The sequence below is a fragment of the Accipiter gentilis genome, chromosome 33 (assembly GCF_929443795.1).
Source record: "Accipiter gentilis chromosome 33, bAccGen1.1, whole genome shotgun sequence".
Taxonomy (NCBI): domain Eukaryota; kingdom Metazoa; phylum Chordata; class Aves; order Accipitriformes; family Accipitridae; genus Astur; species Astur gentilis.
This window is the reverse complement of record NC_064912.1, coordinates 8,868,272-8,884,492: the sequence shown is the minus strand read 5'-3', so window position 1 is coordinate 8,884,492 and position 16,221 is coordinate 8,868,272. Positions and strand designations below refer to the sequence as shown.

The 16,221-nt window shown below is 36.9% G+C and overlaps 1 protein-coding gene across 1 annotated transcript in view; it reads left to right on the top strand.

The window, feature by feature from the left end:
* Positions 1 to 15,978, top strand: part of SHISA9 (shisa family member 9) — a 197,910-nt gene extending 181,932 nt beyond the window's left edge. Inside the window, exon 4 of the mRNA XM_049835415.1 lies at positions 13,442 to 15,978. Within this exon, the coding sequence (XP_049691372.1) occupies positions 13,442 to 13,812 (371 nt within the window). The 3' untranslated portion in view covers positions 13,813 to 15,978. The remainder of the gene's footprint in view (positions 1 to 13,441) is intronic.
* Positions 15,979 to 16,221: the final 243 nt, after the last annotated feature.

Genomic DNA, 16,221 nt, shown 5'->3' with positions numbered 1-16,221 from the left:
CAGCACACTCATTTCTTCTTCCAGTGAGGTAGCTGTATTTTAATTATAAATATGCTGTTTGTGCAAAGCCTCAGTATCTTTAGCAAGATCAGCCGCATCGCTGACATTCTTTTAAAGAAACAACATTTTACTATAAAATCTACAGGGTGTTATTCTTTCTGAGACTGGGGACTTCTGCTGTACATAATCAGGCATCAAAGCAGCCATTGCCTATGCCATCCTTTAGCAAATAAACAGAGCCATGAAAAGGTAACCCTTCGGGGCTACATTGGTCTTGGCAGAAGTGACATTTAGACTGCTGGGACGAAATTGCAAATAGTCCTTCTCTCACAAGAAGCAGTTTTAACACCAAAATAAGATGCTCTTAAAACATTTCCATCTACGTTGTCTCATTTTTAAGACCTTAGCAACATGTTGAACTTGTGAAAGAAAGGAAATCTGACCTTCAGGTCCATTTAGTTTAGGGTTATCTCAGTATTTTTAGTTTTCCTGGTTTGATTCACACCTAGTGAATTTGTTTTGTCTGAATTTGGTCCACTACCTAGTTTTATGGTGGATGAAGCATATTTATAAGGATCTAATAAATTCTTAGCCTGTTTTTCATGCCAAAATAGCAAATTTAAATGTGTGGATCCTTAATTCTTGTGTCTGAAGTTGATATTCATTCCACCCCTGTTCCCTACAGTAGATTCCATATAATGGAGAAATGACAATTTTTTCTTGTTACCAGTATGTATTTTAAAACTGAGGAAATGAAACTGTCACCAATAAAGTCATAAAAGTTCAGATTATAAACACCACTCCATAATCCGTCAGTTATACATCATAGAGAACTCACTCTTCCACTAAAAATTATGTTGGTTCTCTGGAAACTAGTTGATTTTTAAAATCCTTATTATGTGATAATCAATCAAAATGAAACAAAAAGTAATTTTCTCCTTTTATAACACACAACAGGCAGATCTAAGGTAACAGTAATGTGGGTCCTGTTGACTGATACAGAATGCTAGTCTTTCAGGTTTTGTTACTGTCTTTTTCTTGTCTTTTGTCTTTGAGGACTGCAGTCAGCTTAAGCTGACTTCAGCTTACAGTAACTAGCTTTATTTCCATCTATTGAGATCAATGATGGCCACAGGACTGAAACTAGTAAATCTATACCAAGTGTGGGTTATTCAAACCTATTTCTATGAAACGTTAATGAATTATGCATGAGATTTTTTTACACATTAAGTGATGTGAAGACATGAGTGAGTGAAACTTTACACCTAGGCAAAAACACTAAATAAAAGTGAACCAATAAAAATGAAAGTTCTGCTCACGCAAAGACAAAATTTTACAAAGTTAAGCATTTTCACTTGCAACCCTTCTTAAATATCTGTCTCTGTAACTGTTTTATTTTACACTATAAACATATATCTACATATAAACATACTTCTCATTCTGCAATGCAGATTTTTTATTTACTATTTAAGAGTAGAGGTTGATCATAAAGGTATGGAAACAACTGTGACTACTTGCAGATAAATAGTAACACTGTGGGATCCTAGCTAAAGTCTAGATTTAATCTGAAGTGTGACTTTTACAGTTCCAACCATGGAGCCTACACATCAATTGCACCAGTTGTTCTGAACATACTCCACTCATTTTTTTCCTCCTGGACTATTAGCTGTGCAGGTCATTTACAGCAATATTTCTGAAATAAGAGTTTCGTACAGGTGCTCAACATGTGATATCCTGCAAGTGGTTCTCAGAAGTGCCAAATGATCAAAACGTACAACTTTACTGGTGTCCCAAATCCCCCCATGGCTGTTTTTCAAAAAATTAATGGAGATTTTGAAAATCTGTCTTGACTTCATCATCATTTTTAAATACCTGCAGTGCTTAGAAAGTGTTCTAAACTCAGCACATGGAAGTGAAGTTCTAAATGATTTTAAAGTGTCAACTTTGAATGAATTCTGGGGAAAAAGTCTTGAACATAATTTTCTTGAATTAAAATTTTCTTGAATTAAAATTTTTTTGAATTAAAAGTTCCTCTAACTAAAGGATTTCAGGGGCCACTTTTATTTAATGAGTAATCTTTCATGCTGAAAATATTCAAAGATAAATCAGGTTATAATAATGATCCAGGATTTTTTCTTTTTAAAACTCAAAAGGTGAAAATGAAAAGTAGCTTTTTAAGGAAGGGCTTTGATTTAAATTTTCCCAAGAACTGACCAAAGGATAATCGAATGAAGCCAGAGAGTACAATTCTGAAATCCTCCTACAATCAATATGCTTAATTCAGGAATAGATTTAGGAATTTAGGGTTTGGGAAGCAAACTCAGTGAGAAACAAAATTCAATTCCTATACTCATACTTTGTTTTCCATAGTTCTACTGATTCACATTGGGGTTATTTTTGTGTGAAAGTATTGTTTCTTCAAGTACATGAGAATCTGCCTCCATGCAGACAACAGAGCTGTAAACTATTTCATTCAACCTTGGTGCATCTATAATGTTTGTGACATGAACTTTCAGGTATGGCTTGGTAATATTAAGCATTTACAAGGATTACTTTGTTGCAAGTCAAGTTTACTGAAGTAAACAAATAATACTTTTCTTTTTGTAGTTCTAACCAAATTAAAAAACTCAAAAGCTTTAATATTCTTCAGCTTTGTACATGGATATATGTCAATAGCAGCAGTGTGATGTTCTTCAGAATTACCCATGAATACCAGTGAAGACTAGCAAGACAACTGATAGGAATGAATCCCTTATTAACAATATAATATAAATAGCAGCAGTTATCTGTCTGCTATTTTGGTTCTGCAGGGATGTTCTAAAGACAGTAAATGTGTTTAAGAGAGAAATTACACAGATAAAAGCCACAGAGATCATTGCTTTACTCCTACACATTCATACTATAATAACAAAAGGCTTGAGGCACAGAGGGAGGAAGAGCAATAACATGATTTGTAATGCATAGTTAATTTTTCCAGAAGTCCTTCCTCTGACAGCTAATTTGAAGAAGGATAAGAGGAAAAGAAATGCTGAAAAAAAAATTTAAATCTGATATGTAGTAGCTATGATACTACAGGATCAAAAAAAAAAAATCATGAAAATAACGGTCTGTCCCATCCTAATGATAATATTAAGTACATTAGGTAGTTTTTATCATGGGAAAGTTTGCAAAGCTTCCGAGGCTATGGAAGGTGATCCTGTGAAAACTTCACCTTCCCTTGCAAGGGACGTACTACAGCAGGGGAGAAAGATCTGAAGCTCAGCACTGCTGGTTCTCCTTTTCACAAGTGATGGTTATGATTGCAATTCCTGGAAAAAAAGGTAGGAGTGAGAGCTAAACATCCCGATATGGCAAAAGTCTTGTGTGTGCACACACTATTAAATACGAATTGAAGTGAGCTTCATTACTAATCCTTCTTTGACTGTCAGTCAGTCTCAAATGCTTTTGCTTTATGTGAAGGCTACTCAGAGGGTTCTGTTCAGAGCAGGCATTAGTGAGGGTTTGCCTTTGGGTTTGCCCAATCTGCATGAAAACCTTATGAAACTGATTTTCTTCTGGCAGTGCAAGTGTGGCAATTACCAGAGAACACTATTTCTTTTCAGTTTGACACACGTCTGGTTTGGAAACCTCTGACAATTATGCACAAGACTTTAATAATACAAATGCCACGCAGTCTAGTAGTACGGAGGCAGGAAGAGAAGGAAAGGAGAATAAAAAACAAGAATGGAATGTGTGCAAGTACAGCTATGGAATTACTTCCTGATTTTTTTTCTCTTGCTTAATAACTCTCGCTTAAAAAGGATTTGTTCTGGAAGAAAAAAAAAAATAGAAAAAGATAACTTTCTAATAGAAACAACTTATAGCACAGCTAATTTTGGAAAAACAAATCAACTTCAATCCAGAATGATTGCTAAAAATTCTTTAAAATTACAGCAGTTAAGAAACAGATCAAATAAAAATAACTCCTGCAAAAAATAGTTATTACATCACCGGGACTTTTTTCATTTAACCAGTACAATTCAAAAGGCCTTTAGACCTCACTCTCTAATTGGAAAGAATAGTGTAAATCTAGTATGACACCAGTTGAAAGACAGAAAAACGCAGGTTTATTTCAGCACTAAAACCATGTCTTAATTATGTATTCAGAGACCTGAACTGGGTCTTCTGTGTTCTCATGCAGCTTTCTACATCATCACAGCTAGGAGTATTTGTAGCTGATTCAGACATATGTTTAAGAGTTATAACCAGCAGTATACTAAAGGAAACAAAACCATCTAATAAAAAGTATTAAAACTGAAAATGAAATTCAGCACACAGAAGAATGCCAACAGCAATGTGTGAAAAAAATGAAATTAGATTCGTGCTAAGAACAGTTATTACAAATAAATGTGGTCAGGAATATAACAGCTTTTTCAGTCAATGTTAAATGAGATAAATTGACACCTTAAGGAAAAACAAACATGCATTTTTAGATGCTGAATCACATTGCAGAATACTGTGAAATTTTTTCCCAACGTGACCCACATACTACTCAGTGTGCAGCCTGCCAGGACAGTCCACCTGGTTTGTGGTCCACTCCCAGCAGCAAGGCACATTGCTGTGTGCAGAGTGCCTGAATTACTCTGACTGCAGTAGTAGGGCCTATTATTGCACATGACTGCACAGTTTTTCTGCAAATGTACAATGAAGCAATGCTCCTGGAATAGTGAGGAAGCCCTGCCCTTAAACAAACTGAAAGTCCTCACTGACCAAAAAGGTTACAAACAATTTCATATTATTGTTGATGTATGAAAGCATTGCTGCAAACTTTTGACAAAATCAGATTTGTCCTAACTGACTTGCTTGAGAAGCCTTAAAAACTACCCAGTGAAAAAGCAAGCAAGATTACCGAAGGAAGAAGTGGAAGAAGCCTTTCAAGCAAATCTCCTAAGTGTTAACCTCTTTGGCTTCAGACAGCATTTTTAGAAAGCAAGCCAAACCCTCATTTCCTATAATCAGTTTATGCTGCAGTCATGCTTTATTCAGAAGTTAAGCATGACAGCATGACTCCTTAGATAGTTTCTATTACAAAAGACAAGTTTTCTTACCACATATAAGGTTTCCAGTAAAACTCAAACTAATAAATATGCCTAAATGAGATAAAAGGAAATAAATATTTCACAGTAGAACTTTTTCATATGTATTTGCCATTGTAGATGCCATGAAAGGACATGAGCTTAGAGGCCTTTAGAAAAAAAAAAAAAAAAAAGAAAAGAAAAAAACAGATTTACAGTTACAGGACAGCCACTGGCTGCATTTTCAAAGAAAAGTCAGAGATTTGAATACATAATTCTCTTAGTCTTCTTTTACAATTTCATCCATTGGTTCAAGAATAGAACTGGCAATCTTATTTCATTCTCAAGTTTATCATTCATTGCACAATACTGAACCAGCAATTTAACATCTTGATGCTTGAATGTAAAATGTTAAATCACTTGAGGGTATAACAAAGTAGTGTAATCTTTGTCTATCTGCATGCAACAGATTTCAGGTCTCCTGAAAACATTTACAATTTAAATGTTAATTTAACATGATGTAGCCACTGTTTGTTTCCAGGTTGTCAGAACCTATTGATTCTGGTAAATCAGAAAAGCTCTGTTTTATTTACATTGGTTAGATACAAGTGTTCTGCATGTCATTGGTCTCTACATTAGGTACAAGGTGTGTGTGTCTGGGGTATTTTGACCAAAACCAAATCATGATATTACTGCAGCACTTTGCAAAATTGAATCATAAATATTGCAATTTAATACTATGTAAATCAATGCAGTGAAGTATACAAAACCCAACTGGAAAAGCTGTTTTACATGTCCAAGGAGAAACTTGCCTAAACTTACACAGTAAATAAATGTTTGTAAAAAGAAAATGAAAAAAAAAATTGACTTTGCAGTGCTGTTTTTTTGGCACATTGTTGGAAGAGGGATGCTTCTGCTTACAGACATGTGGCTACTCTTGTGTTCCAGGGAACTGTAACCCTGTACATGAGGTACCACACATGATGTCTGATGCCTGAGGAGTTAATCAAATTCTGTCTTAGCGTTCCCAACCAAGCAGCAGCCTTCGCTGCCTGTAGTGGATAAAGAGAACATTGCTGAGACTGGAGGCTCTACTTACCAAGTCTAATTACATTTCTATTCTAAACCATTCCTAATGCGTTTCAAAATCCAGAAATATTCTGGCCTCTTCAGCCTTTCAGAAACTGTCATGAAAGTAATCGATAGAAGAGATGTTTGGGCCTACATATTCATGTTTCATCATGTCTTGTATCATGAAAGTAGAATTTTGTTTCACTGGGAAAACAAAATGCAATCTTGTGTCTGGAGGTGGACAAGCTCCTTTCAAACAATGTCTGCAGAAGAAAAGATTGATATGGTATGTCTTTTCACGCCTGGTCTCTCTCCAGATCACTATAAGAAATTAATAAAGTGCTAAAGAGGGTCAGGAGAGGAATAACACAGAGCCACAAAAAGTAGGTTCTACCAAAATTATGAAAATAATTTATGGGTGGTTCTATGCATTATGTATTTTTCTTTACCTCTATCAGTATTAGGGAATAAAAATCATGAGAAAGAATCCACAGACATAAAGTATTATCTTCCTTTTCAGAATGTCTTAAATAAAGGCAAGCTGGTGTTAGAACTTTTGGGGGAAGAAAGGCAAATATTTAGGACAGAAGTCAATGCATTGCAGCCCACAGGCTGAATTCTGCATTTTCAGAGCTCAATACAAGAATAGCAAAGGAGGGATGCAAAAACTATTTTAAATGGCCTTCACCCTTTCTTAGAATTTAGTATAGTTTAAAATTGCCCCACCTTATACACAGCCACTCCAGTGCCCATGAGATGAGACCAGCTAGTGACCAACCATGAAGTAGCTACATTCCTTCCTCTTGGCCACAGACACATCTGTCATATCATCCTACCCACTGCTGGCATTATATGAATAGAATTGTGTCTACCTGCCACATCTAGCTATATTCTGTTTTCAACAGACTTCATGTTATGCATGGCAAATTCTTCTACGCTTCATGATGTTTGGTGAACCCCTTCATTCAAAATACAGGTCATTAGTTATTTGTTTTACTGGATGGAACACACTTTTCAGTGAATTTATTGGATCCAATTCATACCTGAGGACAGCTAATAGGAACTCAGTCCATGTTCGTTTTTTCCCCTAACCCGAGAAAAAACTTGTTATAGTGTAGAAATGATACTACTTTGATTTTCAGTTGAACTCCTGCAAAAATTCTCCCATAGAGTTGGCTTACATCTTGGAAGCCTTTGAACATATTGTCTTAGATGCCAGCTTAGAAAAGCAAATGAATAAGCGATCACACATTCAGACAGGATCAACAACAGCATCACCAAAGGCAGCATCCTAGTACTTCCCTGGGCAAAATTCTCATGTTGTCTTTGAGCCAATATTCATTACCCTTTTGTCTTCCCTTGACTTTTCATTTTCATTACCCAGAGAGAGAAATGTAAGGTTCCCATAGCTTCAGGTAACTACACTAATGTCTCAGCAAAGTCATGGCTGTAGAAGCAAAGCCTTGTTATAAACTGTTAAATATTACATAGAGATAGCTTTACTGTTAAGCAGAAAACATCTACAAATAGGCAGTTACTGTATTTTTAGCTGTTATCTGGTGCATGATTGCCTGTCCCCAGCATTTTCCATTGGCTTGCTTTCTGTATCTCTAGCCCTAAATTTGAAATACAGTCTCTCTGTGGCTAGAATAAAGCTCTGCATTTCACAAAGTAGTTCTTAAAATATGTTCAGATAACAAACATCCACTAAGAAACAGGGTTCCCTATATGTTTTTGCATCTTCTGACTGTGACTGCAAGCTCTCACTGAAGATTTATTTTTTTTTTAATGTCTTTAGAGCTTTTATAAGGGCTCACTCCTTTGTGGATTCTCCTCTTTCACTTCAGAGATTTCTTCCCACTCCTAGGTGCCTACTTTCACAAAAGCTGCAGGACATAACTGTCTTTCAGGATTCTACACTTCTCCCATAGGTGTAAGAAGTGGTGCAAGAATTCAAAGCCATTTTATGGACCCACAAAGATAGGAGGATTGTCAATGAGGAAAAGAGTAAAAACCACTGCTTCAGAATTACCCAAGACCTCCTTATTTAGCTGTACTTTCTATACAGAAATGCTTGTAACTGCAATATTTTACAAGAAACAGAAAGCATTACACAACGCTAATACATGTTCACACAACTGTTTATGCCAGAAGTGGTTACACAGCCACTTTGAAGACTACTTAACTTAGGGAGCAGAACGACATTACATAGCTTTAGGGCCACCTCTCAGCACAGATAACATACACTCAAATAAGCGCAGTGAGAAATTGTGGCCGTATTACAGCCACAAGGATTTTTGCCACTGATTTTCAAGAAAACATGTTTTCATTGATGGTATTTACTCTATAAGCAACTCACTGGTTTACATGCTTTTGTAATATAACTGTGGATTTTGAAGAAATAAATGCAACTTCCAAGTTTGGTCATGGTCAATCATCAATCAGCAAAAGAACAAAGCTTGTCTCTCCTCGTGACAGATTTAGGCAGAATGGGGAAACTTGAAGCAAAATGTACCATCAAAAGCCCGTTCCTTTCTGGCCACCTCATCTAAATCAGCCTAAACTCCCTGAAGCTTTCCTAGGCATTCCTATGACCTTGCTATCCCAAACAGCTTGGTAGCTATCTCCTTTCAAAATCAAAATTAAAGGAAATAGGCAGACATTTGACACTGATACTGGCAAAGTTGAGATCAAAATAAAACAGGCAGTTGTGGTCACTTTCTTTATGGCATCATTGGATTCAGATAAGACTGAGGAGTGGAGTGATCCACCTTTTAGACGGTAAGTTCATGGTTGTACAACTGCTCCAACTGAGTGGGATTTAAATCTACATTCCCTACTCAGCAAGGTGCATCCCAGCTTCTGCTAGGACGGTTCCCACCCAGATTCACATCCTAATGAACTTGTGCTGTGGAGTAGAAGAAAATTCAAGATTTATTAGTCTAGAAAGACAAAGGAAGAGAAAGCATCTCTTTAGCTTAATAGTTAAGGTACTCAGCTGCGAGGGAGAAGTCCTGCTTTTGATCCTCACATTGTTTCTATATTTTTTCAGTTATTCATTTCATGCACAGTAGGAACAAAAGCCCAAGTTCTCCCCCCCCTCCCAGGCACATGCTTTAGGTTGGAAAAAAATTCATATTACAGCATTTTTTTCAGATTAACATCTACAACAGTAACTAAATTTGTGGGTGCATTACCTTAAAGGAGTAAAAACCTTACAAAAATATTGAAACTGAGAACATTGTTATAATTAGCTGCCAAGACTAGAGGGAGGGAACACAAAGAATAACACTCAGAATTAAAGCCCTTGTTTTACTATTGTTCATTTAGCAATTTTGCAATTCTAATTCTTTACTCCTTTTGTAAACATGACAGTGATATCTTTAAATCCTGTTTTACTAATTTATATACAGAAGCCAATGCAAAAGGCACTTCTATAGCACCTTTCATCTGAAAACTCAGTATACTCTACAAAAAGCAATTAAACTTCATAGCACTTAACTACCTCTTCTAATGTGTTAACAGCTCATTTTACAGCTGGTGAAAACAAGGCAGAGAGAAGTTGAGTCACGTACCCAAGGTCACATAATAAATCTATCCTGTAACTCCAAAATTTGTCTTTGCATCTTTAAAGTCTACAAAATATTTATAGGGGCTGGTTATCAAGAAAAATGAACTTCCCGAGTTCACAGTTGATTTTTAACGTAGTTGGTATCAGGATAGTATAAATATGCTTTTCTTGATAAAATATTTGTTGTAAAACCACGCTTGATATTACTTTTCTGAATCTTTTCTGCTTTGAAAATCAGAAGTAAAAAAACCTGTTTCTGCACTATACTAGCACCAGGTCACTCACACTGGGGCATAGCACACTGGTATTATAAAACCTACAATCTAGTCAGTATGCAAGAATGAGGACTGCCTCAAGACCTGCCAAAAGCCTTTTTGAACAACTGAACAATCAATGTTTTATCAATGGGTTTTTTGCTACATATTTGCTACATATTCCCTACCCAATTCCAGTACATGTGCCTACGTGTAAGCCTGAGCATGCATGCTGAAAGAAAACTGTTTTAAAGAGGTTAAAACATTAGATAAAGAGGCTGGCTTTCACTGTTAGCATTTAACTCCTAGGCATACATAAGAAATTCTCAGGCAAAACCCTGCAAACCGTTATTTGATCAGGACAAATACAAACAGCAGCTCTCCTACACTATCCCTGCCAGACAAAACGCATGCAATCAGCTATTCGTCATATGTTTACCAGCTTTCTTCTTTACTTTGCTGACAAGGATTTACAGATCCAAGCCTGGTTTGTTCTCTTTAAGCTGTACCCAGAGAACAGTTGAGAAGTCCCTAGAAAGGGACTAAGGACTAAATTAGTTAAAGCAACTTTAATGTAACCAAATTTACAGAATTAATATTTTTACTTACTGTGTGATCCTCCATAAGAAACAAATAAAAAGTTGAAAATTTTACATATAACATGGCATAAACAAAAGCAAAATCAATCTCACAGATGTGTCATAGGCACCGTCCCTGTGAGGCTGATTTCTTCCTTGCTTAGTTTTTACAGTGGGGATGTTGCTTATATGCAACAGTAATAGAATTTTCTCTTTTGTGAGGACATCAGTCTTTATATGTTTGGAGATCTGAGTAACATATCTAATGTCTGACAAAATTCAGAGACCCAGGACCATTGCTGGCAGTGGGAAAACGTGCGAGTAAGAAAAGGTAAAAAGAAACCAGGGAAGTGGCTTGAGCTTGTTGTGGCCTTTCTCACTTAGCCATACAAAAGAGAAAAATGGCATGAAAAATCAGGCAATGCAAATATCTGGTCATTATTTACATAACTGCATCACCACTGTTATTCTTCTAAACAGAAGTCATTATTTACCTTGTAATTGATCATCAGAGATCTTGGTTACGTAAGACAAATTGTTGAAGCTTAACTAAGATCAAATTAAAAGTACAAACTTGTAATTTTACTCTATCCTTCCATAAGATTAGCTTAGTTTTTTAATTTTTCTATGCAAATTAAACTAATTTAAATGTGAAATAGGCAGACAAATGTATCTATATTAGGAGCTGGACATAATTATGCTGAATTTAAATTACACAAGCTAATGTGACTTTTCATATATAGACAAGGTCTAAGTCATAAGATACAGAAGCTCGGTCCCCTAACCAGCTGACTTGCAGTGCTTATGATGTAAAAATCTATATAAATAAACACCTGTGTGGATATTCACAACTTTCTACAACTGTTTTTCTCAATTATTGATAACAGATCAATGAGAAATTAGCAATACAGATTGCATTTCCCTCCTGGTTTTATTCAACTTATATAATACTGTTTTGTGGCATTCAGTGAATATTAACAAACTAAAGGGACAAGCCACATTTAGAAGTGGAAAAAGCTCTTCCAAGGAGAAATAGATACAACTTCTTGATTATTCGGATTACAGATGTCTAAATGAAACAACTCACCCCAAAATCAAAGCAGAGCTTAGCAGGTTCTCTTTGTAACACATTAGAGGTCTATCAGCAATTGTAACTGCACATCCTGTACTGAAATTAGAATAGGCCATTATCTACGTTGTGATTTTTTTAAAACGGAAGACACCTGTATGCTATAGAAAAGCATTCAGTCATCGATTAAAAAAAGATACAGGTGGAGATGGGTAAAACATACAAAGACTAATTTTACAGCACAGACAAGAGCAATTCCAGTTCATCGAAGAGGAAACACCTCTTTAAAGACAAAATTAAGGATTTAAGAGCAATGTCCAGTTGCACAGTCATTATACAAAAAATGTCATGACATGATAAACAGCAACTGGTTTTGGTAATCTTCCTCCCTGTTGAGGGTCTAGTACAAGGGGGATGCAGAACTGAAGCCTAATCTTGGAAGATGAATGTGGTGCTCATGGGAATTTCACTGCCTTGCATAAAGATCCAGTTCAGATCTAGAGAGAAGGAGAAAATTCCGAATGCAACAAAAGCCTCCTAGCAATACTGGGGGGAGAGAAAAAGAGGGAAAATAAACAAAAAACAGTGCAAGGAATTAAAAACCTTCTCATCATGAAGGCAAGAGGAGCTGAGCTGTACAGAAAGCTACACATACAAGACTTCTGCAGAGAAGCCTTACATGGCATAGAATCAAGGAAAATCGATGCATCTAGCCAGGGCACAGCAAAAGTCAAATCCAGGCTGATACAATCGTATATTCAAAGCACCAATGCTGATTAACATACTACCATTGTAGTTGATCTACATATTTGGCACTATCTTAAATCAAAATCTAGATTTTTGAAGGGGGTAAATAAACCCTCTTTACATAAAAGCCAAGATCTTAAAAAATGAAATTTAGTTAAGGTCCCCTTAAACCCCTGATACTCAGTCTCAAAACTGAAATGAGTTGCTGGACTGCTGCAGAATGCCTTTAGCTTCCTGAGCATGGTTCATACCTTTAAGCAAGGCCAAATAAATGCCAGCAATAACAACAATCAAACTTTAGCAAAAGCATGCAGTGGAAGACACTTGTATACGAAATCACAGAGGACAAAATCCTATATTGAGAACAGCAATGTGGTATTTGTTGGCAGGGCTATTGCTGTATTTCTTAGTGGCACTGGCCCGAGAAAACAATGTCAGAACCTGAAATTTAGAATTTTCATTGTCTGTAAAATCACAGGGTAAATACCTAACCTTCAGCAATCCAAAGTATTTTCAGGCCCATAAAGCATTAGTGAACTTCCTAGCCTTTAGAGGAACAGATCCTATTCTTCATTTTGTCCTAAGGCATTATTCAACAGAAATGGGTCTGCCTCATACACCATTGGACCTTACAACTGGCTTGTTTAAATGTCTGCAGGACACGTTGCATTTAAAGGGAAGTGCTCTCATACAACAGCACATCCCAAGATGCCTCAATATTTCCAAGAAAGTCTGTGTGCTTCTGAACACTTCCTAAACTTTTTACGCTAAGTGAGATGAGCAGCGGTAAGATTCACAAGACCTGTCCCCATAATGTAAGTATCAGCACAACCTCAGTGATTTGGGGCAGGGACAGTCTTTTGTTAAGGGGCAGCAGGTTTTTTCTGCATAGATGAAAAACCTAACATAATGGCATCCAAAAATATACTATAGAAAGAAAATAAGAGGTGGGAGGCGGCATGGATTTCTCCTGCTGATGGTCCTGTAACTGTATCTGGTCCAGAGATGTAACTGTGCATGACCTACTGCAAACTGTGTAACATTTTTCTTGTGTCCAACTGATTTTTTTGTCCCCTCCCCCTTTTAAATCCAAATAGCTGACAAAGTCAACGATGACTTCTACACCAAACGCCGACATCTTGCAGAACTGGCTGCCAAGGGGAGCCTGCCACTCCATCCAGTGCGCCTAGATGAAGAGAGAGCTTACACGATTGACAGTGGCCTAACCAAACAGAATGGGCAGAAATCCAAAATCGCAAAGATCCACACACACCCGTTAGGTTACAATTCCCACTACAAGACCTGGGATCCCAACGACCAGTCTCTAAGACGGCAAGCATACACAAACAAGGGGAAGCATGGTATGGGAGACCCAACGTTAAGTGACCCACTGACAACCCGGAGCCAGCATTATTTGGGCCCGCAGCCATACTTCATAACTAACAGCAAGACAGAAGTAACTGTTTGAGTTTGTTTTCCTTTTTTTTTTTTTTTTTTTAATGAAATCTTTAAAAACCACACGCAAATACACACACAACACAAACACTCAACTGAAAGGCAAAAAATAAATTTAAAAATATAAAATTTAAAAAAAAAAAAGGAAATGGAAGGAAGGAACTTCCACCTGGACACTCTTGGTATCCAGCCAACTGTAGGCCGAAGAGTGGGTTAATACCATTCAGCAATACACACTGAAGGTTGAATTATAAACTCCATTTGTATTTCACAATGGAACACAAACCCTTGTGACTAAATTTTTTACTTGAAACTAAAATCCATGATGAGAAGTAGCACAATCTAGAAAAACTTTATGTCTGCTTAAACATTTACACTATGTTCCTGCCTTGAGACAGAGGAAGAAAGAGAGAACAATATACGGTAGTATATTATTTCAGAGAGGAATTTTGTATAAAACATATTAATAATCACTAGACCTGTGAAAAGCCAAGAGCAAACACCTTGGTACAACCCCTAACATCTATTATTGAACTTTCACACCATCCTATAGAAAGCGCAAAAAATATATATACAATAAGGGACAAAGACTCATTTACAAGGAATTTATGAAGACTGTTATGATTCAGAGCATATGGGACCTTTCTGGCTGGTAAAGAATTCTGCAGGATGATAACAAACAGCAGAAGATTTTGTTTCAGTTTACTTTCTTTGATTTGAAATTTTTAGGAACCTCCAAAATAAGAAGAGACATATCATAGGACACAGAAAGCTGCTGGGGGAATAAGGGCATCAGAATATTCCCTCTCAGTCCTCCTGTTTTTGGGCAGATGGTAACAATTCTCACTTTGCAGACTTTTTCTTCACCTAAATGTTTTGCCTATCTTCAACTGCTTCAGACTGAAATTAAACGTGGGTGGTGCCTTTACTGTATTACTATTGTTCAATGACAGTCTTGTTTCTCAAAGTGACCCCTCTGTTCCTTTAAGCTATTTCCTCTTGTTTTGCTAAGGGTTCTGCCCTGCTCAGCCTCCTCTGTTTGTCCCGAAGGGAAACTGGACTACATCTCCATGTGGTGGTTGCACAGTCAAGACTATTTAGTTAGCCCCTCCATTTCCCCAATTTAAACTTTTCCCCTCTAGTCTCTCATTTTGTATTTGCTTTTAGCCATGGTAGTTCTTTGTAGTTCAACTAAATGTTATATGGTATATTGTCTCTACTGTTTGGCTTTCTATAGTGGTGTTCCCTCTTGGTGGACTGTTTGGCGGAAAAGGCTAACAGACTAGCCTCAAACGTCAAAGAGATCTGGGTTTAAACTAAACAAACAATTGGACTCGTGGTCTTGACTGTGGTTCTGATGAGCTGGATGCCTTGTTCGTATGAGTAAAACTACTCTTGAACTAGGCACTGGTAACAGACTCGCAGTCATGGGCCTGTAAAGCCTTCGGCACAACCACAAAGAGATAAACGGAGTTGGGATGGGATGGCGGTGCTGCAACAGCCTGATGGCAGGCAACGGACTCAGTCTTTCACTTAAATTCCTGCCCTTCCCCCAAAACAAGTCATTTGGCTAAATCCTGACTAGCTAACTTACTACAGTTGCGTTCTCACCAGCTGTCAATTCTGGAGATAAGTTTTGGAAGAGTATGCAGGGAGGAGTGAGAACTGTTATGTTGTAAGAAGAATTGGAAGCGGCATTTCTTACTGTACTCAACTGACTGGCAGTGTTTCTTCATAGTCAAGGATGCAATGGCTAAGGATTTGAAATGTGGTTAAATGGAGAGACCATTTTTTTAACTATATTGAGATTGATTTGCATCCTGAGAGCACTGGCATCTCTCCATAAGTGTGCTGCTAAATTGTATGATCATATGTTTTAAGACTATCAGAAGTGGACAAAGCCCACGGGACAAATACTTTGCACACAACCCAGATTCTCCATTATCTTACTTTTATTCCTTTAATCTTTATTGCCTTCACAACTGGCTGACTTAATTTGACCCTTTATGGAATGTTGCTGTTAATCCATATGCTTTAGATACACATTACAGCTGCACTCTAATTCACACAGGTTTCGTGTAACTTGAGCATATTTTATGTGGAAATATTTTAGTAACTGTATGTTCTGTAAGTAAACCCGTGTTAATACTTGTTAACTACAGAGTTTATGATACCAATAATACTTCCTACAATAAAATGTTTGTTTGTTTTTTAAGAATGTTTATTTGTAAACATATGTATTCACTATATTAATATGAATTTCTTACCTGGCAATAAAACTGATTCTATGTGAATCTAACTTGCTGGCTGATTCCTAAACTTGTATCACTGGGCCAATTTCTGAGTATTAACTGAGCTTCTGGAGCCTCTCACTCCAGCAAGTGGAGCTCATCTCAGCACAAATGATTTGACTCTGCCATTG